This window comes from Apiospora phragmitis (assembly GCF_038363925.1).
Source record: "Apiospora phragmitis strain CBS 135458 chromosome Unknown utg000002l:1.0-5516284.0:1.0-5523493.0, whole genome shotgun sequence".
Classification (NCBI taxonomy): domain Eukaryota; kingdom Fungi; phylum Ascomycota; class Sordariomycetes; order Amphisphaeriales; family Apiosporaceae; genus Apiospora; species Apiospora phragmitis.
This window is the reverse complement of record NW_027117400.1, coordinates 3,992,356-4,018,032: the sequence shown is the minus strand read 5'-3', so window position 1 is coordinate 4,018,032 and position 25,677 is coordinate 3,992,356. Positions and strand designations below refer to the sequence as shown.

The 25,677-nt window shown below is 53.0% G+C and overlaps 9 protein-coding genes across 9 annotated transcripts; 5 read left to right on the top strand and 4 right to left on the bottom strand.

Moving 5' to 3' along the window:
• Positions 1-782: 782 nt before the first annotated feature.
• PG994_002025 (uncharacterized protein) lies at positions 783-3,697 on the top strand (the record flags this gene model as incomplete). Its single annotated transcript, XM_066853434.1, has 5 exons — positions 783-788; positions 827-1,471; positions 1,518-1,958; positions 1,990-3,348; positions 3,428-3,697. The coding sequence occupies 5 exons, from the start codon at positions 783-785 to the stop codon at positions 3,695-3,697; spliced, it is 2,721 nt and encodes a 906-aa protein (XP_066721575.1).
• A 495-nt stretch (positions 3,698-4,192) lies between these two features.
• PG994_002024 (glycosyl transferase family 90 domain-containing protein) lies at positions 4,193-5,919 on the bottom strand (the record flags this gene model as incomplete). Its single annotated transcript, XM_066853433.1, has 2 exons — positions 4,193-4,986; positions 5,079-5,919. 2 exons carry the CDS (start codon positions 5,917-5,919, stop codon positions 4,193-4,195), a joined length of 1,635 nt encoding a protein of 544 aa, XP_066721574.1.
• A 1,783-nt stretch (positions 5,920-7,702) lies between these two features.
• PG994_002023 (uncharacterized protein) lies at positions 7,703-9,552 on the top strand (the record flags this gene model as incomplete). The annotated part of the gene is made up of 3 exons (XM_066853432.1): positions 7,703-8,321; positions 8,374-8,834; positions 8,863-9,552. The coding sequence occupies 3 exons, from the start codon at positions 7,703-7,705 to the stop codon at positions 9,550-9,552; spliced, it is 1,770 nt and encodes a 589-aa protein (XP_066721573.1).
• Positions 9,553-10,060: 508 nt separating this feature from the next.
• PG994_002022 (uncharacterized protein) lies at positions 10,061-10,853 on the bottom strand (the record flags this gene model as incomplete). The annotated part of the gene is made up of 2 exons (XM_066853431.1): positions 10,061-10,504; positions 10,569-10,853. The coding sequence occupies 2 exons, from the start codon at positions 10,851-10,853 to the stop codon at positions 10,061-10,063; spliced, it is 729 nt and encodes a 242-aa protein (XP_066721572.1).
• Positions 10,854-12,065: 1,212 nt separating this feature from the next.
• PG994_002021 (uncharacterized protein) lies at positions 12,066-13,193 on the top strand (the record flags this gene model as incomplete). The annotated part of the gene is made up of 3 exons (XM_066853430.1): positions 12,066-12,128; positions 12,205-12,770; positions 12,836-13,193. 3 exons carry the CDS (start codon positions 12,066-12,068, stop codon positions 13,191-13,193), a joined length of 987 nt encoding a protein of 328 aa, XP_066721571.1.
• A 588-nt stretch (positions 13,194-13,781) lies between these two features.
• PG994_002020 (uncharacterized protein) lies at positions 13,782-14,907 on the bottom strand (the record flags this gene model as incomplete). Its single annotated transcript, XM_066853429.1, has 3 exons — positions 13,782-13,863; positions 13,938-14,643; positions 14,739-14,907. 3 exons carry the CDS (start codon positions 14,905-14,907, stop codon positions 13,782-13,784), a joined length of 957 nt encoding a protein of 318 aa, XP_066721570.1.
• Positions 14,908-15,807: 900 nt separating this feature from the next.
• On the top strand, positions 15,808-17,309 carry PG994_002019 (phenylalanyl-tRNA synthetase; the record flags this gene model as incomplete). The annotated part of the gene is made up of 2 exons (XM_066853428.1): positions 15,808-15,866; positions 15,932-17,309. 2 exons carry the CDS (start codon positions 15,808-15,810, stop codon positions 17,307-17,309), a joined length of 1,437 nt encoding a protein of 478 aa, XP_066721569.1.
• A 4,137-nt stretch (positions 17,310-21,446) lies between these two features.
• PG994_002018 (uncharacterized protein) lies at positions 21,447-22,232 on the top strand (the record flags this gene model as incomplete). Its single annotated transcript, XM_066853427.1, has 1 exon — positions 21,447-22,232. One exon carries the CDS (start codon positions 21,447-21,449, stop codon positions 22,230-22,232), a length of 786 nt encoding a protein of 261 aa, XP_066721568.1.
• A 617-nt stretch (positions 22,233-22,849) lies between these two features.
• On the bottom strand, positions 22,850-24,711 carry PG994_002017 (uncharacterized protein; the record flags this gene model as incomplete). Its single annotated transcript, XM_066853426.1, is given in 5 exon segments — positions 22,850-23,164; positions 23,491-23,559; positions 23,571-24,245; positions 24,311-24,585; positions 24,708-24,711. 5 exon segments carry the CDS (start codon positions 24,709-24,711, stop codon positions 22,850-22,852), a joined length of 1,338 nt encoding a protein of 445 aa, XP_066721567.1.
• Positions 24,712-25,677: the final 966 nt, after the last annotated feature.

The window sequence follows — 25,677 nt, the reverse complement described above, 5'->3', positions numbered from 1 at the left end:
ATGTAAGATGTAAACGGTATTTGATTTGCATGTAAGTACTTAAAGTAGAATAGAATAAAGTGGAACCACAGGCAACCACTATTGCCTGCTTACTTTGGTACTCTTTCTACTCGAGAATTCACCATTTCATGTTACAAAACTCCAACCTGAACAGAGCCAATCTCGTCCATCTATCTTTCAACTTCTTCTCTCCTTCTTTTGGTCGTCGTTTTGCTGGTTCTCGAGGTCCTCATTACGACTGTGTTGGAAGTAATTAGTACTCTGTACAACCAATACAATCGCCATGAGTGACATATACTGTTCCCTTTGCGGTGTTCAGGTTGAAGTCCACGATGGTGACACCGCCGACAGCGAACTCCGCTGGAATGCTGCTGTCCGAGCGATTCGAGCACGGGCATACGTCCATGACCCTTATGTTACAGGTCTAGGTTATCTTAATGGTATGTAAGCGACTTCGGGGGTTTATTCCATCCTATTCCAGTACCCCTAGAAGCGTAATACTTACACCGAGAGTCGATAGGTGACCGACAGATCTGCGCAGATGCAGATGAGAGCACGTCCTACAAGAATCTTGGAGCACAGCTGGTCGCCAACGATCTGCATAATACAGGGTTCCAGCAGGTACTGGTGTTATGCCGTACATGACTTCTGCTGGAAACTTTTGAGGCATACCGTGGACCCGGAGAAGTCATTCCCCACAAAGACTATTGCCCGTCACCTGTTCGCTATTCTATACAACACCCCGGCCAATCCTTCAGGGGCCTTACTTCCAGGGCACGACTATGGCGGTGCATTGGAATTCCGCTTCCATGATACATGGGCACAGGACCGCATCTCGACAATTTTTGGTTCCGATCTATTCTACATATTGCAGGACCCGGACGATGAGTTCGACTTTGATGCGGAAAGCACGGTAGACTCACTATCCAGCACTCCGTATATGACCATACAGGGGGCGGAAAGTGAAGAGACAGATGTGTTCAGTCGACTTCCGAGCGAGATCATCATGTTTATTCTCTCGAACCTGCCTTCAAGGACTGTCTGCAACTTACGACTTGCTTCCAAACATGTCGCCGCATACACAGCACCATCCCTTCTATCACAGAGGTTTTGGGCATCACGATTCAACGACGGCGCAGAGATGGCCTTTGCTTTCGCCCTGAGAGACGACCATCTACCACCGAACCCCATAAACTGGCGTCAATTGTATCAGAAAGCCCAGAGCATGCTCAAAGGCTTCCGGACCTACCCCGGCTTCATGAATCGATGGCGCATATGGAAAGTCTTACGGCATATCACACCAGCTTTGACTTTGCGCCTCCAGAATATGGACAAAGTAGCTAAATCGCCGTATCTAGGAAGGTCTCCTCCTATTCCGGAGGAATTGTCTTCCCTGGGTAGCGTATCCTCAAATGTAACCCTTGAGTTCACGCAATCCACGACTCCCCCCATTGGCCGCAGGGTCTCGCCTGTTTGAGAAGCAGTACCTTGGTTTTCCAAACCCAGCAAAAAGCCAGACTTTCAGGCTGGGAATTTCTTTCATACCACTAGCGGACAAGAACTACGTCTGTGGCCTACGAGTTCTCACGATGAAAGAATCTGAAGAGCATTTCGAATATTCGAGAACTGGCTTCATCAACCCCCTGAACGAAGAAACATTGGAATTGAACTCTCTCGAAGACGTGGATGCTATTTCGTTTCACGTAACGATATCTGGGATTATCGGGCTTTGCTTCCAGACGCGGATCATGGAATCTCCTAGATCCCACATCGCAGGTCAATTTGATAACTGCAATGATGTTGATAACGGGATTTCTGACCTGAAGGTTGGCAAAAAGTCCCAAGACATCGGTTTTGTGGTTGGGCTTGATGCTTGCAAGGTCGTCTCCCTGGAGCTGTTTGGATTTCAACCGGCCACAGAATCACTCTCCTCGACAGAGACTCCCAATGTCGCTAAGGTATGGACCCCGGCCTCACCGAAATGTCGAGTTGAGTGGCAGGAGTGGCAGCACAAGAGTTTTGCCACTCCGCATACTTTCAACTCTATGTACCGCCATGGACTTTGGTGGCCAGGATGGTCAACTACTGGGACTGTTGACACAAGTGAACGTCTACATGGGCATGTTTCCCCACGTTTTTCTTGGCCTGTCCTTCGTTTACGCTGATGGAAGTGAGAGAGAGTTTGGTCGCAAATTCTATACGATGCGAAACGGTACGAAATACCATTGCATCGTGCAGTCATTCTCCATCTCTGGACAGAAAGGCGAGAGGATCTGTCAGGCGGACACTGCATACGCACCGGCCTTTGATACTATTCAACGACTTTCTCTCTCAACTACTGCGGGCAGGTCTATTACGTTTGGCCTACATGGTGAACATCTATCACTGGTTGAATTATTCCACAACACTAGGAGGGCTCCCGCCGACAAAGTCTTTACCTCCTTTTTCAGTCTACATAGCTCGCCTTCGGGTCATTTTCGCGATTTTTCCGTCCTTGATATTTCCGCGGGTCAGGTCAATAACGATCCGCCAATGGGCAACATACCAATTTGCGAGAACCCATGGGATGCGATTATAACCTCGATGCTTTATTCTGCTAAGGAGCTTCTGGCCCACACTGGAGGCTTCGCATTCACATCCGCAAGTCTTTCACGCCTGCGCAGAATTCGGGTTTCCGTCGGGGACGTTGGTTTTTCGCGGGAATCGCACCATGTATCGGGCCTCCGGCTGGAATACAAGGGCTCGGCTCCACCAATTGTGGTTGGCCAATGGATATCGGAGCACAAGTCGATGGAGATCAGCGAGGACGAGCGCGTGGTAGAAATCGTCACCTTTCACCATGCCAACAACCGCTTCAACCGGGTCAAGTTCGGCCCCTTGAGTGGGATTTGGATCACCCCTTCCAAGGGAGCGACCATGAAGGTGATGCATCGGCCCGCCGAAGGAGACGTCCGGCTTTGCTTCAGGGAAACTCCTTACGAGAGACTTGATGCCATAGCATGGGGCTGCAACTACCAGTGGGATCATGTCAGAGTGATGTCCCGTTACCATACGGACGTGGCCCATCGGGAACTCCTTTTCGGTCCCTTGAATCGACAAGTACCCGAGTGGGCTGTCCGAGAGCAAGTTTTCCTGCACGAGAACCTCGCCGATGGCAGTAGCGATCTCCTGGAGTCGATCCAGATGACCTTCAAGTGGATGACTAGCGAGCCCGCGGCGTTGTCCTTCATCTTTCGTTCCGGTCGAGTGTTGTCCCTCGGCGTTCCTGGGGAGAAGCCTATAACCGAGACGCTGAATGAGGGCGAGCAGCTATCGCGAATGGACATTGGTGTTCTACGGAACAACCGGGTCACGTCTATCCAGGCAAGTCAAGGAGACAATCAATACCAACTTCTTTTTCTGACCCATATCATACACACACCTTTAGTTCAAGACGGACCAAAAGAGAACTTTGACGTTCACCTACCCGAGTAGCCACCGCCTCAAGGTCCAGCGCTGGGAGGTACATATCCTCCAGCACAACGTCGATAGCGGGGGTAAAGACCATGAAGAGCTTGAGACCGTCCACAAGATGCCCGACGCGGCAACTCGCGCGGTCGGATTCTGGGCTATCCCGAGAAGACTGGATAGAACACTCCAGTTCCCCTCTTTCGGACCTATGTTTGAGCAGCGCGCTGATACCGCACAGGAGTCGTAGAAGATGGAAGTTTAACGATAAATAGAACCCACTAAGTAATCACAGCATACGAGATTGATGGCGTATGATATGGATGGGTCTGAAATATGTTCAAGCTCAACGGATAGGATCACGCTTCCGGGGTGACAGGCTGTCCTTGGAGGGCAGATGCGATGGGATTGAGATGATCATGATATGACACGAGACACCAGGGCGAACTGGGAGACAGTCTAGAAATATTGTTACCCCTTTGTGTTGACGTCAGCCCAGGAGAGACCGAAAAGCTTTTCGGTCTATCGAATTCATGGTAGGCTCCATGCGATGCAGAGTGGTATGTTCGCTGACCCCTAGACGTTAAACAGAACAACAAGTAATCACTAACTATATATTGTCGACTATGATGATGGCTGACAATGACGTGCATACCAACATTCATCGAGGATTGATGACGACACGTAGATGCAATGCATGTCATAAAGCTTTTCAAAAGTGGCTGGGAGTTTCATATCTTTACGACTATGTCTTTTCTTTACCCAAATATCCGACGTATGCTAACCTATCCCTCTGGGGATCGACGACTCTTGCGTACTCTAGAAGCAGCCGCCACACGTACAGGAGCATATCGTCTCTGCGCAAGACCTGGCTCGCCCACCTGCTGCTCTCCTCCGCTATCCGTTTGCCCTGGGCATCGTGGCCCTCGAGGAAGAACTCCATGATTGCGTAGATATCAATGAAGGTGTTGTCGAAGGGCACGAAATGCACCCACGGGATCAGGCGGTCGTCGTGCCACTCGGTGTAGACCGTCGCCTTCAGGGGGCAGCTCGTGCTCCGCAGAAAGCCGCGCCAGCGGCCGCTGAACGAGTTCCCGTCGATGTCGGGCAGGTATTTGTAGGCGTACTGCTCCTTCATCGACTTCTCCTCGACCACGCCCAGGAAGGGGCTCGAGTAGCTGCAGGTGTGCACACGCTTATTCTTGCTGTCCGTCTCTCCGGGACAACACATGAGGTCTACGACCCCGACGTCGGCATGTATCGCTAGCCAGCTTCCCATAAACCCATTTCTTCGTGCGCTAACGTTGTACACGCTGGGCGGGAGAAGTGTAAACGTGGGGGCCGCGGCTTCGTCGGCGGCTATAACTTTCTGCAAAGTTGTACCGTTCATCATCTGGACCCAGCGGTGGCGTTGAAAGTGCCACCAGTTGTCGACTTTGTTGCGGCCACCGCTGGCCACGCCACGCCACATGAACCCTTCCATCTTGTCTTCCCACAGTCCACCGATTCCCTTACCGCCCGAGTAACGTTCATCGTTGGCTAGGTACACGGCACCCGGGATCAATATCTCATTGTTCTGTGGCAACTTGGAACCCCCGAAATTGGTAGAAGCTCGTGGGTAGTCGACATACTGACACTCTCGACGAAGGTTCCATGCAGGCCGCGGAGATGAGGCTGCACGCATGCATCCTGGGAGGCCGTGAAGTTTCGAACGAAACCCTTATAGGTATATGCCTCGACAGGCCCTGTAGGGTAGATCTCCTTGACTGGGCTGTTGAATGAAGGCAGGCTCGAAACATTGCGGGATTCACTGTCAGGCGGGCATGTAACGCGTACATGATCCCAGTATTTGTGTGCTTCGCCGCCGATCCAGTGAGGGTCATATGGCTCTGGTTGAGAGTCAGCTTCAGCATATCGGGTATAATTCGAAACCGCTTCTGATGCAGGGAATATATCTCGCGTCCTTCGCTCCCTTCCCACATATCCGTCGATCTTCTCCCAAGGCACCAGCACTCGGGTTTCGTCCATGACGTTGATGGCCATATCGAGGTCTGGTAGGTGCCCTATCTCTTTCACCAGTTTAGCCCAAATCTGCAGCCATTGGTTGCCTCGTTCGGGGTCTTCTGAGACCAAGGTGACTTTGCCATTGCGGATGCGAATCAACTCGGGTTGCGTGTGGGCGCGGCGGCGGAGCTCCGGTTGATCAAGAGCCCAGAAGGGGTTGATGTCATGATATATGCGGTCGAAAAAGTCCTCGACGATAATACCATTTCTCTTCTGCGCGGCCTTGAACCAGTCCTCGAATCCGGGAGGCGGGTGTCGGCCTCGGCGCTCCCTGTAACGACCTGCAGCTTCTTCGATGGTGTTAGAACGTGCCGCATGGAGCCGCTCGAGCTTCTCGTGGCCTTCTCTGATCAAGTCCATGATCGGATGGGGGGAGTATGCATTCGGACCTTGCGCCTCCCCCTCCATTGTCGGACGAGATTGCCCATTCTTGGACCACGGGAATACCAATGTCGTTGGTATTGATACTCGGTTGGATCGTCTATACAGCACGATCTCGTATATAATAAGGTGGCGACGCCCAGAACGATTACACTTTTCAGGAGCTGGCCACCCGAGCGACGAAGAAGCATGGCTGGATACGCTCTTGGTGCACAATGGGGAGTGCGAGGAAAGTGGTTCGACTAAAAACTGCCTCGCTGCAGAATCGTCATATGAAACTAAGCAGCGTACTTGCACATACTTTTGGGAGAAAATTTGAGCGAGAAAAACTTCGAGTAACAAACAGAAAGGAAGGAACAAACGGCGTTGACACACATTGATACTTACACAAGTACAACATGGCGGAATGACAAACAGATCACAACAAGCTTGACCAACGTACGCGCTCCTTTCTCACAAAGGACACCGCAAAACCCACAGGACAAGCATACAATCCTTCATGCCCTCCTTGCGAGTGCTCGTTTCTGGTCCGGAGACGTTTGCGTAGCATTGCAGCGTAGGGTTTACCCGGCAACTTTGTCCTTGTGGTCCTTGCGGTCATTGCCCCCGAGCTGTCTGATTGAGGAGCTCCTACCTGGTATAGAGCATGATAGCAGACATCTGGTGTATCTTCGTTTCTTCTTCAAGACATATGTCCAAGGCCAAGGCCAGTCAAGGTCAGCCAAGGCCAAGGCCAAGCTGCACTCTGTAGTAAGTCGGTCCATCAGAGGTCGGAACACAATGAAGTGCGATTCCATGACAGCCGGAGAAGCGCCGCCGTCCGATTATTGCAGGCACCTACAGTCCGATCGTGGGTCTTAGATGGTAGGGACCGCACACGAAGGCTGAGGTGGTGATTGGGTATGGATCGGGTATCCGGCAACCCACCCTTTCCCCTTGCAAAGTCCTCGTTCCATTCCATCCTGCCAAGTAAATATTGTCCCCTAACTGTGCCGCCACAGTGGGTAACCTGTCAAAATGTCAAGTGTGGAACGAATTGCTTTTGTGTTGTTGTGATTTGATGGGATTAACATGTACTTTAGACATCCGACCTCTGCCAAACGTTAACGACATACCCGTCAGGGCTGTGAATAATGCAGAAGTCGATATATGACATGACATGCCTTGATGCTATTTAGACACCAGCGATCCAGGGCGCTAGCTCAAGAGCAGGGGGCGGGGGACGGACACTAGGGATCCAAATTCTAAATGAAGTCACCTAACCCAGCAGAATCTGGTGTGCATGATGTGTCAATCCATATTTTCACGTGCACACCTCTATTGTAACTTGTAAGTCGATTCCTTGTAAGACGATTCAATGGACAGCCTCCAGGTCGTATCGGTTCGATAACCGCAGCACCTAAAGGCCACGATCGATCGTCATTTCACGGGCATTAGCATCGCGCGCTAGATGGCGCTATGTGATCAAACTACCCATTCACGGCGGCTGAGAGCCCTGAAGCGGAAGATCATTGTTGATCGCTCACCCAGCCGCTTGGAATATGGCGGATCAAAACGTATTGGCCTGTCGCTTCGGTTCAGCTGAACTCTGATCTTGCTGGCGGTGGGAAAATTCTGACTTACTCGAGGTGGTTGCTCAGCCCAGACAGATTTCAGACGACATAGGTTACCCAGCCACTGCTACCGTGGAAAAACACGCATTAGGTGACAGCGTGGATTTCCCAGTTGTTGCAAACTGAACGTGTCACTCAAACATAGTGTTGAATACCGAAAAGACATACATACCGGACCCCGAAGGATATCACGACTAATGGCGGCACCGTCTTCTCGCTCCCAGAGCTCCGATGTACAGGTACAGGCTGTCGAGGTAGACACCGGCCTCGGCCACACCCGCGATGGAGGCCACGGCGAGTCTGGAAGCGCACTGAGCGAAAGGGCCAGCATTGAGAGCTGCAGCGCCTATTTAATGGACTTTGATGGTGGAAGAGGCTCTCCCACGCGCCAGATCCTGCGAGGGCCTAAGGACCTGGGAAGGGAGTTGCACAACAGAACCCTTATTGTTCGCCAATTCGGTGGCATAACCAAGTACATCATCGCTATTCACGGCTTGCCCGTCGACTATGTTGAGTTTTTGAGAGGTTCTTCATTGCTTGAAGCCAACGCGGTCGACTCCATGGCTAAAAGGCGACCAACACGACATCTCAAGAAAACCTGGAATCAATACCTTTGTTACGAGTATCCTGAACAGCTAGTGAATAAAGTGTATGGTGCTTCGGAACCATCACATGACCTGACCCTGTCAAAATGTTCACCCTCATTGGATTTATTGGATGATCCTCCGCGATACTCGATTCCCGAATCCGGCAGGGAAGTCGCGATTTGTCGCGCTACGCTACGAGTGAGCCCGGAAGGGCGTGCGGTAGCACATGGTAAGTGTCATGGCGAGGTGATGTGGAAGTCTTCTCATACTGACCCCCATAGTTCTGTTCTTGGACCGCTGCTTGTGGCGAAATTCATCAGCCCTTGGGAAGGCTATGGAGGATGGCTTCGTGACGAAGCCATGCGCCTGCAACGATAGTACTGGACACAGCTGGGATTTGGACCCAGCTACGCATTCCGAGGAAGAATCAAGCCTAGAACACAGGATTTGGGAATACCTGAGAGAAAGCGACATTGCACTGGATGACTATAACTCCCACCTGCAGACTTGTTTTGCACAATGCGTATACGCTTGCTGGGCCGATTTCCTCGACACCTTGACGCTGGAAGGCGACGCGCAGAGTTATATGAGCCTACTCCAACAACTCCAGCGGTCGCTAGAGCGAAACATGGATGCAGAGATAACCCTTAAGGGGGAGGACTTCTCGGGAGCAGACTGGCGAGAGCTTCTGGAAAGACTGGAACGCAAAGTACGGCTCGCTGCTCAGCTGAGCCCGGCGGCAGTCATCCAGATGCCAGCCGCCGCCCCAGTACAACCACAAAGCATGCCACAACCCGCAGCAGGAGAGGGTGGCAGCAAGCAAAAGGGGGGAGGCCTCGAGATCCGAAGCAGAAGAGAACAAGCAGAGCCTGGACCGTGTGACATACCTCGGAGGTGTCCTTCTGCCCATTACCATCGTATCGGGCATTCTCGCTATGGGTGACACGTTTGGCCCCACCGGCGACAGGTTCTACGTCTTCTGGGCCACGGCGGTTCCTCTGACCCTGTTGACGCTGGCCATCATCTACGCCGACTCCATCCGTCGAGTCGAGGTCTGGATCGAAGAAGCGCAGAGCACCTATGAGTCTCCGGCGGCCGCGGCATCTGGCGGACTACTAGGCAAGAAGTTGAAGAAGAAACCGCTACATCAAGGGGCGGCGACCCCCGATCTGGAGCAGGCGGTTCCTTATAGTGAGACGGTCACCATCGATTATGGCGTCCCCGAGGCGCCAACAACTACAATGAGCGAGCCCGTCACGTATATGGCGGAAGAACCGGTTATGGTTGGACAGCCGGGGGAGCAGAGTGGTGGTGATGGCCAGGGGCCGCGCTTGTGGAAGCAAGAGGAGCTGGGCTGGCTCGGTGCTTGCAAAACGATTCTGGGAATCTACAAACTGCAAGATATAAAGAAACGACCTCGGCATGCTTACACGAAGACGACAACGACAACGTTGGAGTAGAAGTCGTCAGGGCTAGACGGGCTTCAGTTGCATTTTATGGATATGGATAAGGCAGGTATGAATGAGATTAATACGAACAAAGTCAGATATCGAGAATATTTGTTCATGGCCCTCGGAAACAGTATCCTGTTTTATGCAGATACCATAATCCAAAAAGAACGAACACCGCAAGGCTTCAAGCCCAAAGCCTACCACTAAGACATTAGGTAGGCGAAAGATAGAGGTAGATTAGGTTCTTATATTTGATCGTCGAGTGGTCTCCATAAGGGTTCCACGACCTGGTGGTGTATATACATAAGCCGTATGTGAGACTCTATACCTGGGTCGCTTGCTTATTTCCAAGCTAATAATGCAATAGTGGTGGCACCTCGCCACCGGCCGTCATGAGAGGGAGATTTTTTTGCACACTGACGTGACCCAACGCCAACCGCCAAACAGGCCTTCGTATAATAGTACAGAGCTATTCGCACATGATGATGATATCCGTCGTTATCGTCGTATATTGCTTTTACTGGTTCTTGACCACGCCAACCTTGGCAGCTCGTAACACGCGGCCGTTGAGCTTGAAGCCCTTCTGCTGCACGTGGAAGACGGTGTTATCCTCCTTGTCGGGCATGGGCGTCATGAAGGTCGCCTCGTGCTCGTTGGGGTTGAACTTGTCGCCCTCGGGGTCGAACCGCTCCAGGCCATGCTTCGTCAGGGTCGACATCAAGATGCCGTCGGTCATCTTGACGCCCTCGTAGAAGCTCTTGAGATCCTCGTTCACAGCCTCGCCCTCCTTCAAGGCCTTGAGCTTCTCCTCACCCATGATCAGGGCGCGATCCAGGTTGTCCACGCTGTCGACGAGGTCTTTCGCGAACTTTTGAATGGCGAAGTCTCGTGCGGACTTCATGTCCCTTGTTGTCCGATCCTGCAGATTGCGGAAGTCGGCGACACAGCGCAGGCATTTGTCCTAGTACCGACGTTAGTCATTTTGGTCGATCAGCCTTTTGCGGAAGGAAATCTGGCGCTCTTACCTTCCACTCGGTAACCTCCTTGTTCTTAGCTTCTAACTGCTTCTTGAGCTCGGCTTCGGCGCTTGGTGGGGCTTCGGCTTCTTTGGCCTCGGAGGCCTGAGATGCCTCGTCCTCCTTTTTTGTGGCGGACTCTGCTTGGTCGCTATACCATCTTGACCTCGGCGCCAGAGTAGCGGCCCTTAACGGCGCCGGGGCGAACTGGGATCTGAATACAGGTGTTTGCGCGGAGATTCTCGAGCTGGAGCGCAGAGCTCTCGTGGATGTAGAAATTGCTTGCTTGAACATGGTTGTTGCTGTGGTGCGGAGGCAGGCTTTTCGAGTCTTGAAATGACGATGAGGCTCGAAACGACGTTGTCGTGGGGGTGAGAATTGAGGCCGGCCTGCTGTTGGTAGTGGATAGGTTGGTGTTACTGCAAGCTTGATGAGCTACGAAATCCAACTTCTGAAATTTTTGGGCAACACTGCTGGATCGGCGGCAGTCGGGACGGACCATTAGGTGGGTTAGAGCTTGTGTCATTGGAGGTATCCAGGTACCTCACCAAAGGGCCTGCATGTGCTCGGGCTTGCAGTCGTAGGGCGACAATCCACAATTTATTAGGTACTGCCAACCTCAAGCCACATCATCTTGTCAAAACATCTCCGCTCCACAGGACAACTTGCGACTGACTTCTCGAGAAGTCGGCCGTCGAACCACAGTAGGCTTCGCGGAGTTACCGATGTCATTCTTCCACGTCCATTCCATGACACCCTAGCTGAGCCTGGGAGGCCAGGATTCCGATTTCGGATTGAGGAACGGTGACCCCCCCTCGGCTTGGACTAGGTAATAGCCGCAGACCACAAGCAGCCGCAGCTTCCGCCCAAGCCACTTCTCTTATACTTACATAGATCAGAGTGCTATTCGCTTCCGATTTCGAACTGGCGTCAAAAATGGATTTATACTGTAAGTACGCCACCAGTTACTCAGCCACTTTTAGCCATAAAAGAGAGACTAACTAATGGTATTACTGACCAAAGGTATTACTTTAATCTAGTAGGTACAAAGGGTGTGAAAAGTGACTTCTTGGTGCACGGTCCCCAGACTATTTGGTAATCATAGGGTCGCGGACCATAGTATGTACGTACATTCTCCGAGAACCCTCACCCCTCTGATAGTTGGAGAGAACAAGCCACACCTTTCTGACAGGCTTGCAGCGGTGGACGCTAACTGCTAGCGGATCCACTGCCAGTGCTGGTAGACCGACCGTACAAGTGCATTCAGACTTTCTGGTCGTTCAGCCTTGGTGATTTTGGTTTCGCTGCATTCCATTCATATTCCTGCCTTTACTGTCGCCTTCGACCTCGACATCTTCTGATACCAAGGTTATTTACACCCGAGCAACCAACCTGCAGTTATCAACATAGACCAGCACCCGAAGAAAATCATTTCGTCCATTCCTCGTTTGCGCCTCCTACTGCCAAACCCGACCGTCACGCGCGTCGCGCAACCCGACCGCCACCATGGAGTACGACACGATGATGATGGACAATGAGTCCTCGGGCCCATCCGTCAAGATCTCAGAAGTATGTTATTGCGTGGCAGAGGCATCGCGCTTCAAACACTTGCAGTGAAGCTTACCAGCACCTCTCTTGTCTTTAGGCCGACGCTATCCATGTGAACTTCGAGCTGAACAACGTCGACCTCTCCTTCGCAAACTCGCTACGACGCATTATTCAAGCCGAGGTCGCCACCGTCGCTATCGATCTAGTCAACTTTGCTGCCAACTCCTCGGTGCTCGCTGACGAGTTCATCGCGCACCGTCTCGGTCTTATTCCCCTCGACTCACGCGGCGCTGATCAGATGCTGTATTCTCGTGACTGCGACTGCGACCAGTCCTGCGGCAAATGCAGCATAACCTTGACGCTCCATGCAAGCTGCACGTCCGACGAAGTTATGAAAGTTTACGCGCGCGACCTGCTGGTAGGCGCAGACCGACCGAACGTTCACGTTGGCAACCCCGTGATTACCGACCCAGATGGCCTGGGCCCTTTGATTTGCAAACTGCGCAAAGGACAAGAGTTGAATATCCAGTGCGTAGCAAAGAAGGGAATCGCCAAGGAGCACGCAAAATGGTCGCCTTGTTCTGCAGTGGGCTTCGAGTATGACCCGCACAACAAGTTACATCACTTGGATCTTTGGTACGAGAAAGATGTCGCGAAGGAATGGTACGTCTATTTCTCTTTCCATGATCTCTAAATGCTCCAGCCAGACTCAGCTGACAACCACAAAGGCCCAAGAGCAAGTATGCCGACGAGGAGGAGCCGGCACAAGAGGGCGAGCCGTTTGACTACGATGCTGTGCCGGGAAGATTCTACTACGAGGTCGAGGGCGTGGGCAGTATCGATCCTGACGCCATCGTGCAATCGGGTATCAAAGAGATCCAGACAAAACTCGCGTCCCTGATCCACGGCTTGACAGGCAATGACGGCATGAACGACATTTACGATGGTCCTCGGAGTCCTGATGCCGACATGGACGGGGGAGCAGGATGGCAAACGTCGTACGGCAACGCACCCGATCAAGGTTGGGGTGGAGGTACTACGTATGGTGGTCAGACTTCATACGGTGCCGATCAGAACGGTTGGTGATCAAGGTCTGTTGGCAGAGGAAAGCACGATATGCATTGGACAGGAGTAAGATTGGACAGGAGTAAGCCAACTTAGCAGCCGAAGGGTCTAACCAGTCCAACTGGATCCGCTGCTGTGTAGAACATGAAAAGGGGCACACAAGTCCCGGGAGGTAAGACAAAAAAAGCCTCTTCTTAGATCTGGAGCGGGGCGCATGCAACAAACCCAACAGACATAGCTGTCAAGCTGAAGCCTAATCTACCTGCTGCATGCGAACATGCTTTGGATTACTTGCTTAAGCGACATCCTACACATGGCGTTGTGGAGCGAACGGTAGGCGATCGATCCCGAGAATAAACTTGGTCTAGAGCAGCAAGCGGGATGTAATAAAATAAATATCGCGTTATGAACCGGCTCATTGTAGTTTCCGAAACTTGACGCCTATGATGCAAAATGACTAACGACCTGCCAACCAACGCCATCGTCCCGTGCGGATAGGAGTAAATCAACGGGCAAGCAGCCTCCAGGTATATCCTCCGCTCGTCTATAAACACCGTCTAACCGAAGTTACTTTAGTCTACAATGCATGCAGAAAAACAGGATGCACAACTACGCAGGGTCTGGGATCCCCATAAGCCGCCTGTAGGCTTTGCGGTGGGCTTCTAGAAACAGGAATGTACAGATAGTTTGCCTGTAAACCGAATTAGCGACATGAAGTAAAAAGTGTAGGGGTGGAGCGAAATAGAGAAAGAGCCAATAACTTACGGTCCCAACCGCAGGAAACTCGGGACCCAGCCCTTGAACATCCAGGTCACGCCCTCCTTGGCGTAGATCTCGGACAGCAGGCTGACCAGGCCCTGCTTGCCCGTGGCGCTCATGACCCGGCTCTTGACGACGTCGACGGGGGAACAGACGGTGGTGGCGACGAAGCCGGCCAGCAGGCTCGAGGCGAAGTGGGTCGTCGTGGTGTCGCCCATGGGGGTGTTCTGGATGAGCAGGCCCTTGAAGGTGTCGTAGCTGGCGAGCTGGCTCGCGTTCATGAGGGCGGCGCGCACGCTGTTGGGCCAGACGCCGCGGAACCAGGACCTGGGCCCCTCGTCGCGCAGCATGCGGAACATGCCGTCGAGGCCGTGCCGGTAGTGGCGGCGCTGCTCCGGGGCCAGGGCCCGGTCCTGCTGCATGCGCACGTTGGTCACGTCGGCGGCGTTGCCCGAGATGCCGCCCAGGAAGCCCGAGAAGGTCGAGAGGCCGATGAGCAGCGGCAGCGACGGCTTCCCGTCCTTGGGCGCGTAGCGCTGCTTCAGCTCCTCGTACACGCCGAAGCGCACCGTCGAGTAGGTGATCTGGCGCAGGAGCGAGGCGGAGAGGCCGCTGTAGAGCCCGAGCACGCTCTCATTACGTATTATATAGCCAATGGTGCCGGTCATGTTCTTGGGCGCATCGCCGGAGCGCAGTTGTAAGCGTACCTTGACTGTTTGGGGGGTTAGCCCAGGCGCTGCGTCCTTGGCCTATCGCAACTACGCCCCCCGGAGTGCTTTGGCTTGGGGTGGCAAGAAGAGAACTCACCGAGATCGAGGGGATGTGTGACGCAGGCCGCCATGGCGCTGGCACTGCCGCCGAACCAGAAGGGGTAGTACACGGGCGGGGGCAAGGGCTTCTTCTGCCTCTTGGGCTTGTCTACGGACAATGCCCGTGCTGAGGCCTCGGGGACGGCCACAGCATCGTGTGAGACCATTTTCTGTGTTGTGCAAACGCTGGGTTGCATTCACTCCTTTTTTAAACGCAAAATCCTGATGGGAGACGGTCTTGGATGTGATCGGTTACCGCTCGGTCGGTCGTTGGTGCTACCGGTAGCTCGATTGGCACATGTCTCTCAGTTGAGTTATAGTATTCGTACTCCGTTCTTAGAGACAGATTTCACAGGTCTCTGAGAAAGAGAACAGCCTGGAAGTTGCAGAGAAGGAGGAGCTGCCGCGAATGCTGGATACGAAGGAAACAAATCACAACAAGGCGCATGAGGAAGTAAGTAAGTAGACCCACGATGATGAATGATTCCGATAGACCGGGCGTAATTTTTTGAGCGGCCGCCCTAGGGTGCGGTAAGGCGGGACGCCAATTGACAGGGGGAGGCGATCAAAGTTTGATCCACCAAGGTACCTCTTGTACAGGCGGGAGAGCCTGGAAGTTCAAGCACAGGCAACATGAAGCAACCTGCCTCCAATGCCGCTGACCTCATCATGCAGAACATCTGGTGTGACTCGTACTAGCTTTGGAACGCTGCGGCTGATATCAAAACCCGAATCAACAAAATTGTCTTCATTGGTTCCTGGGTTTCATGTAGGCTATGGTCGATAACACCGACAGGTGCGGGATCGTTACATGCACCAATGGTGTACTCCGTATGTACCTGACAGAAGTAGCTGGCATATGCACTCCAGGGCTCAATTCACTTGCCGTTTAATCGAACGATCCACCCAAAAGCTTGGAAGGTTTTGAGCTTCAAAGCTCCGGGGTCGTGTCAATCTTTGCGACAACGTCGGGTGTGGTAAACTCCAACGCCAGCCCAGCCCAACATGTGGACAACCAGGTTCACCGCAGTCCATACCTGCATTGGGAGGAGGGCTTTTAGGAGCGTATGCGGTCTGAGGTCGCCTGTAGCTCTGCGAATAGGCCAACGGTGTTGGTATTCTTCTGGTGCGTTGGGCTCAATTGCTGCTTCCTCGAAATCAAAACCACCGATAGTTCTCTAGCTCTGACAGGCAGACACAAGCCCCGAGTCCAGCAACTCCTCAACCGTCGACGGCAGAAGCGGAGGTCGAGATCAATGGCAACAAGTACCAGACGGACTCTTGGTTTAACACAACGCCCAACATAATAGCAAATATTCCTCGGCGGCTCCATCTCCAAAAGGACCACCCTGTGTACATAACCCGCCAAATCATCGAATCCGTCTTCCCGGGTCCCACGTACAAATACCATAACACCTTCGATCCCGTCGTCTCAACACACCAGAACTTTGACTCGTTAGGTTTCCCTCAGGGCCACCCAGGTCGAGCAAAGACAGACACCTACTACATCAACGAGTCGACCCTGCTGCGTACCCACACGTCCGCCCACCAGGCTGATACGTTTCGTGCGAACCTCTCGCCGGGCTATCTGATCAGTGCCGACGTCTACCGCCGCGATGAGGTCGACAGGAGCCACTACCCCGTATTCCATCAGATGGAAGGCGCCCACAGCTGGGACCGGACCTGTGTTCCCAATGGAGACGTCGCGGCCGCCGTCTGGTCGGATGTAGAAAAACTACCGACCCACGACACCCAGGTCGAGGACCCCAATCCTCCTTTCCACGCGGAGCGCAACCCGCTTCAGTCAGATCACCACTCGGCGGCCGAGGCCGAGGCGATTGGTGCCCATCTGAAGTGCAGCTTGGAGCTCATGGTCGTCGAGATCTTCACGCGCGCCAAGGTCGCCGCTAAGAAGGCCGATCCGAACTTCGTGGATGAGCCGCTGAAGGTGCGCTGGGTCGAGGCCTACTTTCCTTTCACGAGCCCCTCGTGGGAGCTCGAGGTCTACTACGCCGGAGACTGGCTCGAGGTTCTGGGCTGTGGTGTTGTGCAGCAGAGCCTATATATCAATGCGGGCGTGCCCAATCAACTGGGCTGGGCCTTTGGGATCGGTTTGGAGCGCATTGCCATGTTGCTCTTCAACATACCCGATATCCGACTGTTCTGGTCGCGGGACAAGCGTTTCCTGGACCAGTTTGCCGGGGTCTCGGACAACCTGGACTTGCTCAAGCGCTTCGTCCCGTTTTCCAAGTACCCTGGGTGCCCCAAGGACGTGTCATTCTGGCTCAAGGCTACGTCGTCTGCCGCCGGCGGCAACGACAAGCAAGCGAATAAGCACGACTTCCACGAAAACGACGTCATGGAGATTGTTCGCGGTATTGCGGGCGATGATGTCGAAGACGTGAAGCTTGTGGACCAGTTTATCCATCCCAAGAGCGGACGTAAGAGCATGTGTTACCGCATCAACTACCGCAGCCTGGAACGCACACTCACGAATCCTGAGGCGAACGAAATGCACGACCGAGTTACCAAGGCTTTGGTGAAGGAGCTTGGCGTTGAGATTCGGTAAGAAATAGGTGGTGTGTAATATTTGCTAAATCAAGCCCAACCACGGTGGGCGGCTATAGAGGTGGGAAACGATAAACATAGCCCTTAGCCAGTTACGTTGGTTTGGATGCTCCCGAAAGAGGCTACCTGTAGTTCAAAAGTGTACATTGAATCTCATGTGGTTATGTCCTTGGATTTGTACATGATCGGAATACGGTATATTCCCGGTAAACGGGAAATATGTCCACAAACAATTGGCTCTGCTAATTCTCATCCCACCGGATAATATTACTCAAATACTAGATCTGAAAAGGAGAATATCGCAATGCGAGAAAATGATATCTATTGTACACTAATAACCTAGATGCTATCGTCGCGATTATAGGTAGAAAGGTAAGCCACGACTGTAGATGCTTCAGGCAGAACCACAGCAGACATCTATCTTGTGAGGGACTCAGCCGTCATTGCTCGCTCGTGGGAGTTCGAGTTAGCCTCACAATCACATCATCAGGACGCTGGTATTTGCCTCGTACACAATTAGGTGGTCATCTGCTGCAGCGCCTGCTAGGGTTGACGTGTAATGGGATGCGAAGTATTGGTCCAAAGGGCTGGCGGCGCACCTACTATCATCGGACTCGACTTACAATGTTAGTTTACATGGCCATTCCCTTATACAACTAGGCAGTGAAAAGGTGATTGTGTCTGAATCCCGATAGTCATCCGGGCTTCCTCTGAGTGTGTTAGGCCATCTGCTCCGCCCGAAAGGTGTTCTCGTTCCGGCATCCCGCCGAGCGGCTTATGGAAAGTCCCCTAGCCGGCAGACAATTGCGAGTAGCTTGCAGGGACGCCCCCTTTTTGGGTTGTAATTCTGACAGTGTTAGGATGCGACAACGTGTTATCATGGCGCAGCGTGTAGATTGATTACGTTGACTCGATCGTCACAGATAATCCTTCGCTATCATGACAGCAGATGATGATCATGATGGTGTCTTCTCCGTTTTCTCCAGTGGCTGTTCATCCAGAAAAGAGCTCAGTCCACATCAGATCAATCTTAAATGACATGTTCAACTATTTGCCGGGTGCGCGGGAACCAAAGTTAGCCCAGAGGCGGAGGGCGTTGGGCATGGCCTCCGGCGATACATACGGCGCCAAGTATTCTTTGCATCCTTTGCCGTGCGACTTCCGATGGCGATGTAAGAAACAAAGTGAGGATGAACGTGATCAGTTGAAAGATGGCTTGGTCATCTGGACTTGCTTACAGCATCAACACTAGCCATGCAATCTTAACTTTTTCCGAAGTAGTGAAGCTATTATGCGGAGAGGTCACGATGTGTGTTGTGTTTGAGTGAGTCTTGGAAAAGGTGGCTCATCAACTTCAACTAAGCCAAGCCCTCGACACGAAATGCCTCAATGGTTAGATGGGGTTTCAGTCGGTTCGATCCTGCCGCAGTGAGGGTCTCCGCCTATCGTGCCAAACAAATAACCTTGCAGCCGACCAAAGAGACTAAACAGGGCTATTGGGGGAAAGATGCAACCTCACTCACACGTTGAGGAGGAGAGAGGGACAGAGGGAGCCTATAGATTACCGGAATAGGAAGGCGAAAAAGGCTATTAGGGACCGGGGGCCTATCATCTACGACGACTAGGGTCCGGAAGGGGAGGACCCATTCCGACCCGGCGTCGACCAAACCACCAAGGCAGGCCGTGGCCTCTTGCCGAGCAGAACATATTGATGTGTCGATTCATGGAGCGCCTGATGCCAAGAGGGGAAGACATGAGCGAAACGAGGATGACATGATAACCGAGAGACGATGAAGTCGGACGGTGCAATGCATTACTCGTAAGATGGGGGTGCCTTACACTGTCAGAGAGGGAAGAGGCAATACTGCGGAGGCCAAGCAATAGTTGGAATAATGGCTTTACGCGTGTTTGCGGCTTTGCGGTGAACGACCCCATGCCTATCCCGTTTCCGAGTGGAATTCCATGTCTGGGCAGCTGGAGGCTGGAGCTGGAGCTGGAGGCTGGAGGAGGAGGAGAAGGAGACGGTATGTTGTAAGCCAAGCGTAGCACAACTGGAGCCCGTCTGTTTTGTTGTTTTTGTTGTTTTTGTTGTTGAGGGCTGTGTGAAGGAAGGAGGCCAATTCTAATCGTATTTGAAAGTTGTTCACAGCTATGTAACTGGCTAACGGACACTGCCTTGTTGGCTAGCTTTGATGAGATATCAGGTACAGTTGTCGTTCTAGATTGAGATTGCGCAAGCAGACAGACGCCAGGTGTCTCCGAGACACACCACGTTTTTTCCCCCCTCCTCTCCCGCGCGCTGCTGGTGGTGCTGAGAGGGTTGGTGGAGATCCGACTGTTCCCTGGCAATCGCGCCAAGAGATTGGTGAGCGATTGAGGCTGTGCAAGAAAAATAGAGGCCTCACCCGACTGCCAATCCGCCCAGATGCCCATCACCTTATGACGCGGGAGGTCCAAACATTTCCCGAACCCACCCTGGAATGTTTCAATGTTTCTCCAATCGTTTTTAGAAGTTAGTAAGGCCATCCGGCTTCGAAACGGATGAGTTTGGGATGAGTGTCGATGCTAAGCTTAATTGGACTCATGAAATTGGAGCAATATGCTGCGCCGACTTTGAACCAATCTTAATACTGCGCGTAACTGACTCTACTACTAGTCACTATTCACTCTCAATAAGTTGTATACACTTACTTGTTGGTTTGGAGCTAGGTGATTGAGTGGATAAGAGCTTGATATCAGACGCGCATACGGAGTACTCACCTTGTAAACCATGAAATACGGAAGGGGAGAAAGAACTGCGCCTCTCGGTGGCAAGATCCGTCTGGCAAACAGAACAAATACGAGAACACACTGTCAGACGTAACGGAAGTCAAGAGAGCCGTGACATGCTGACTGGAGTCATGGACTCCATGACTTGGACGGAGGATTTTGGGAGGAGGCTTTTTTGATTTTCAGACTGGCGGCAGTTGGGGCCGGACATCGTAGCCCCGGACATCTGGAGGCTGTCAAATGATTGGGTCAGTCCGACTATCTATCTTCAAGTCGAAGACGATCTTCGGGCCAACCTTGGCGGAGCAGCACATGGGAAAGGTATATTTTCATGCTGATCATGCAGGCATGCGGGTATAGACACGGGAGACGGCCAACCCAGCTGCTGACTATGCGGATTGCTTCATTCCCCCCTCCTCCCCCTTCCCCCACGGCATGATCGGAAGAGTCTCATTTATTGGCCCGGACAAAGCGGGCTGCCGTGCAAACAGGAAGCCCGAACGCCAGCATGCAAACCGATCGACCCTGGACAAAGTTGCAAGCCCAAGAGATTTTGACATTGACACTTATGATTTGAAACTCTGAGTGACCATGGCCGGTAATTAACGTACAACCTCATAACATACCCAATAACAGACGTAGTATTGGAAATATGTTGTTGATTGCAATTTGGCTCGATACGTGCGCACAGCAACAGGACTCAGCCTCCCTCTAGTCACCTAGGAAGATACCTAATATCTTCCCATCATTTTGCCTTCGAAGATGCATCCATGCCATCATTTAGGTGCTTTTGCAGTGCTTGGGTGAGATAACGGGCACTGTTGGAATGCGCTTCGTTCCTTTTAGCCGCGGAAGGCTTCTCCAGGGGGGGGCCCAAGCACATCTCCAAGCCCCAGCATCCAGTGGGTTTTGCTTTAGGCGTTAGGTGGTGTGCCCAGAAGCGTTAAGCACTGTCGAGGGTGATTTGCAGCGCCTACATCTGTGGGTCCCCATAGTCACTGGCCGGTGATCCCTACCCGCCTGCACAAGTACCGCTGGCCAGGTTCCAGAACTGACTGGGGGTTCCACCGGGCTGGTCAACCACTTTCCATGTCCGTTTCGTACGCAGCCACCATCACGAGTACATATTTGCGATTCTGTCCGCTTCCCTTTCACGTCTTCTTCCCAACTTCTACCACAGACAACAACACACAAACACACACACACACATACTACAATCATATCTTCTTGTTGGGTTAAACCTAGGATCGTTACTTGCAACCTTAAGGCGAGCACTTGGAACCTACATCCAACTTCGTCAAGTCAGAACAGAAACTGGCTTGAAGAACTTCCCTCTTTCGCCACCAAACGAAACAACCAACCCACAATCATGTCTGGATCACCAACTTCTCTGCCATCGCGGCGGCCTGCATCCTCTCGGATGAGGAGAGCGTCTTCCCTCAAGCTCGACCTGTCCAGTTTACCACCGCTGACGCAGCCCACACCGCCGACAAACACACTCCTACTCACCAACCTTGGCGATCTTGAGATCTTCCGCCCAGACAACCTACAGATCATCCGCGAACTCATCTCCGCCACGGCGCCGGTATACACCTGGGCGCCGCTGAAGTCCTTCCGCCGTATTGTGGTTTCCTTCTTCGACGAAGAGTCGGCCATCAAGGTGCGACAGGTGTGGGATGGCGAGGCCATTATGGGCCAGCGCTGCCGCGTCTACTTCGGCCAGCACACGCCGTTGAACCTAGACCAGGACAAGCACCTGGCGCTGCCCGATGCGGGCAAGCTTTTCTTCATCAGCCCTCCCCCGTCCCCGCCGCACGGCTGGGAGCAGACGCTCGAGGATGCCCCCAATAAGCTTGTCCACGCCGACGACCTGGCCGCTGCCCTGGCCAAGCTGCACCACCGCGCTCCTGATGCCGCCATGGCGTCTCCCATCTCGCCGACAGATGGCAACTCCGCCACGACACGCAGCCGTAGCAGCACGCTCATCTTCCAGCCCAAGGAGAGCACTGGCAACAGCCCTACCCTTCCCTCCATCGCCGTGGACGATATGACGGACGATTACTCCCCTATCGAACTCGGCAGTCCAAGTCCTATTTCGAACACAAAAACTAGCATGGCACATACTTCTCGGCCGCCTGTGGAGCTTATGGAGTAAAGCAGCGAGGGTTTATTTGGGTGGCTACGGATCGTTACTTCTTTTTCTCCCGTGAATGGGATATCAAAGGCGTTAGGGGAGGCTCAGGCAGCGCAGGTCAGGAGTTACACGGTTTGGTTAACAGGTGTTTGACATTTCGCATTGGCAACAGAATCTGTACATTATTGCTGCAACTGGCGCCGTGTCTCGGGCGGTACAGGGAAAGCAATTATGCCTCAGCAGTGGATAGGAAGCGAAGCGAAGCTCTAGTACGCAACATTCACATAGGAAAACAGACAGCACATAATAGACTAGAGAAAAGCATCTGGCCAAATTACAATCAGTTCAACAGTCCAATTCTTGCTCATTGCCAGTGAACCCGTTGCGACTGAAGGATATTATTCAAACCAATGGATTTGATTGGCTCCTGAGCTTGATCTGCTCTCAATAAAGATAATCAAGTAGAAACTATGTGTTCGTGTACATGTTCAAAACAAACACCTACGGCCAAACCGCTTACTCGCTACCCCTGCTTCGTCTTGCTTGAAGTTGGAAACATCAAGGCGAAGGCATGTTCAAACTGCGCAACCAAGAACAACCTACCCTGTACCTAACCCCTTATTCAAGTAGGCGAGTACCTAAGCATAAGAAATATGTCGGACGTGCCCCAAGCCTCTGGCGAGTATATCTGTCCCCACAGCAGCCCGGATCGCAAGCCATACGGCGGAGCCGAGCAAGGCGCCCACGAACAAGAGCGTGAGCAGCGCCGTGCGCTCGACCCCGGCGTGCCGCAGCGCGCCCGACGTCTTGGGCCGGCCGGGGATGGGCGCGCCCTGCGGCGTCTCGACGTTCACGAGGTCGGGGATCCACTTGAAGGCGAACTTGGACTTGTAGCCCAGGCCGCCCTTGGACTTGTTGCGCACGAGGAGCTCGTAGAGGCCACGGCGGGCAAGCTAATGTTGTTGGGAAAGTTTGAGCTGGTTAGCATGAAGACTCTCTGGAACTCTCTAGAAAACTTTGATAGGAGTCGCCTGATACCAAGATCGCCCAGATGCGTCATGTTTGTTGCGGAACTTGTCAGGAAAGGTGGGGAAAGGGATGGGAGAATTCGACCGCCACAGCCCGCTCTGGATGTTTCGAGCTACCCCAGGTCATCCAAATATAGAAAACCCCGGCATAATGGATGGGTAAATGCATATCACGACATCCTGTGGGAAGATGACACATTTGTTTCTGGGGAAGCGATCTGAAACAGCGAAAAAAAAAGCCATCAACTTACTTTGATATGCCGCGCATCGAGCGCGGGGATGCTCCGGCAGAGGTAGCCCGAGATCATGAAGAAGAGGCACTGCCCGCGACGAGCGCGGTGTGGTAGAGGCTCGGGCGGGGGATGTTCAGCTCGCCGGCGAGCTGGCGGCCGTTGAGCCAGTAGGTCTCGGCGTTCATGAAACCGCGCGAGGCGTAGGTGGGACCGAGCCCCTCGAAGCCGGTGATGATGTTGTTGGCGAGGACGCCCGACTTGGGCGAGGGCGCGATCTCGCTGACGAGCAGCGACTCCATCATGGCCTTGGCTGAGGCCGGGGCCGCGAGCCAGTCGTGCGGCGTGCCCATGAGGTACGAGACCCAGCGCCAGAGCGCGAGGTAGTCGGCGACCTCGCCCGGGCGGGGGCGGATCCCCTGCCGCGGCAGCCCGAGCCAGAGGACCGTGGCCGAGAAGATGTTCATGGTGCCGATGCAGTCGAGGTCGTTGACGGGCACGCCGTGCGCCGCGACGTCGTAGTAGGCCGGGTCCGCGCGCGCCAGCTGCACGATGCGCTTGCGCACCGACGCGTGCAGGAGCCGCACCCGCACCGAGGACTCCCAGCCGTGGCCCCCGGGCTGGATCGCCTCGAGGCCGTCGTGGACGCCGAGCGTGTGCTGGGTGGTCTCGAGGAGCCGGCGGTTCACCACGTTGGCGCCGAAGCCGCCGGTGCGGGTAAGGGTCTCGACCGGCCTTCTTGCGCCCATACCGCCAAGCAACGAGAGAAACATCAACTGGTAAATAACAATGTTAGTGTTTTCTCCTTTTCTCTTAGGAACCAGTGCAAGAAACAACCTACGGTTGTGACACAAGGCCCGCCGTACCGCCAGAACACATTCTGACCCCTTTCTATCTGGTCCCAGTCAACCCATTCGGGTACAGTGTTAACTTCTGACCATAGTTTCTGAAGTTTCTCATCCCTGTTTGCGTGCTCCTTGACTAGCTTAAAGAGATCTCGGTGTCTCTTATTCTCCTTGGGTTCGGTTTCCTTAGGCTCGTAGGTTTCCTCGATATCTTTCCGAGCGAAACTCAGGGACACGGGCGGCACAATCTCGTCTAGACTGTCCAGGGCATCTGCCCCAAGTTTGTCGTACGTATAGATTAGGAATGGAAGTCCTCGGCGGGAGTATGCTGGTCCGTCCACTGAAAGGTGTGGCCGTACACAGTTCTCACACTCGGATCCCTGGTGAATATACCCATCTTGACGGCGGGTTAACGTATTGCAGTACTTGGCAATGGATTACAAGGGGGTATCAACAGAACGAAGGATATATGTCGAGAAGAAGGAGAAAAGCAAGGTGCCAGCCACTTGCTGAAAAGAGAAATCATGTATGTTATACCACCTGATATTACAGATATCGAGGTTAGAGCGAGGTCCAACTGTTCACGGATACAGGTGAAAACGACAATCTACTGCTGGTCACAACCGCTGTCGTTGGTGGCGCAATGTGTCGTGGGTAGTAGTGATCATCTTGGAATGCTGAAATAGGAAAGCACTTCGCAAACCGAGATGCAGGACGAGATCCTGAGCATACCGAGGCACCATTGCCCCCCGACGTCAGAGAATGAGGAGCAGTGGGCGTGTGGGGTTCACACCATATTCCCAAACTACTCCATGAATCATGGGTGCGCTCAGGTACTGGTCGTTTGAAATTTCCCGGGAACCAGTGGACTATTTCCCATATGCGAGTCGAACAGAGTCCATGGCGACCATCTGTTCAACGGTCTAGATCTTGCAGCTGCGACGGGCGCGATGGATATGCTTCTGCCATAGCATCACCGTGCTGAAGGTTGGAGTCTCTTGCTAGTTGGAGCCGAGACGGGATGAGACTGGGGTGGCAATATCCGTTGGCGATATATAGTTGGAGGACGAAGCATTGTAGGTACTGCTCCGTACCACAGTAGAACATAGTGGCTCTCTGCACGGGCCATCCATACCGAGCCACAAATTGTTTTTTTTTTACTTTGCGACTGGCGCATAAGCCACTCGATGTTTCGTTTTGCATCTGATTTCCAAAACTTCGTTTTAGTATCTTGTTGAAGCTGATCAGTCTTCACTCTTCAATTACCGAAACAGCTTCTACGCCGCTTCGTGGTTGCATTGTTCCAAATCGAAATGCTTTGCTCCTGTCGCTCCGCATCATTGCGCATATTTGTCCAGAGCCT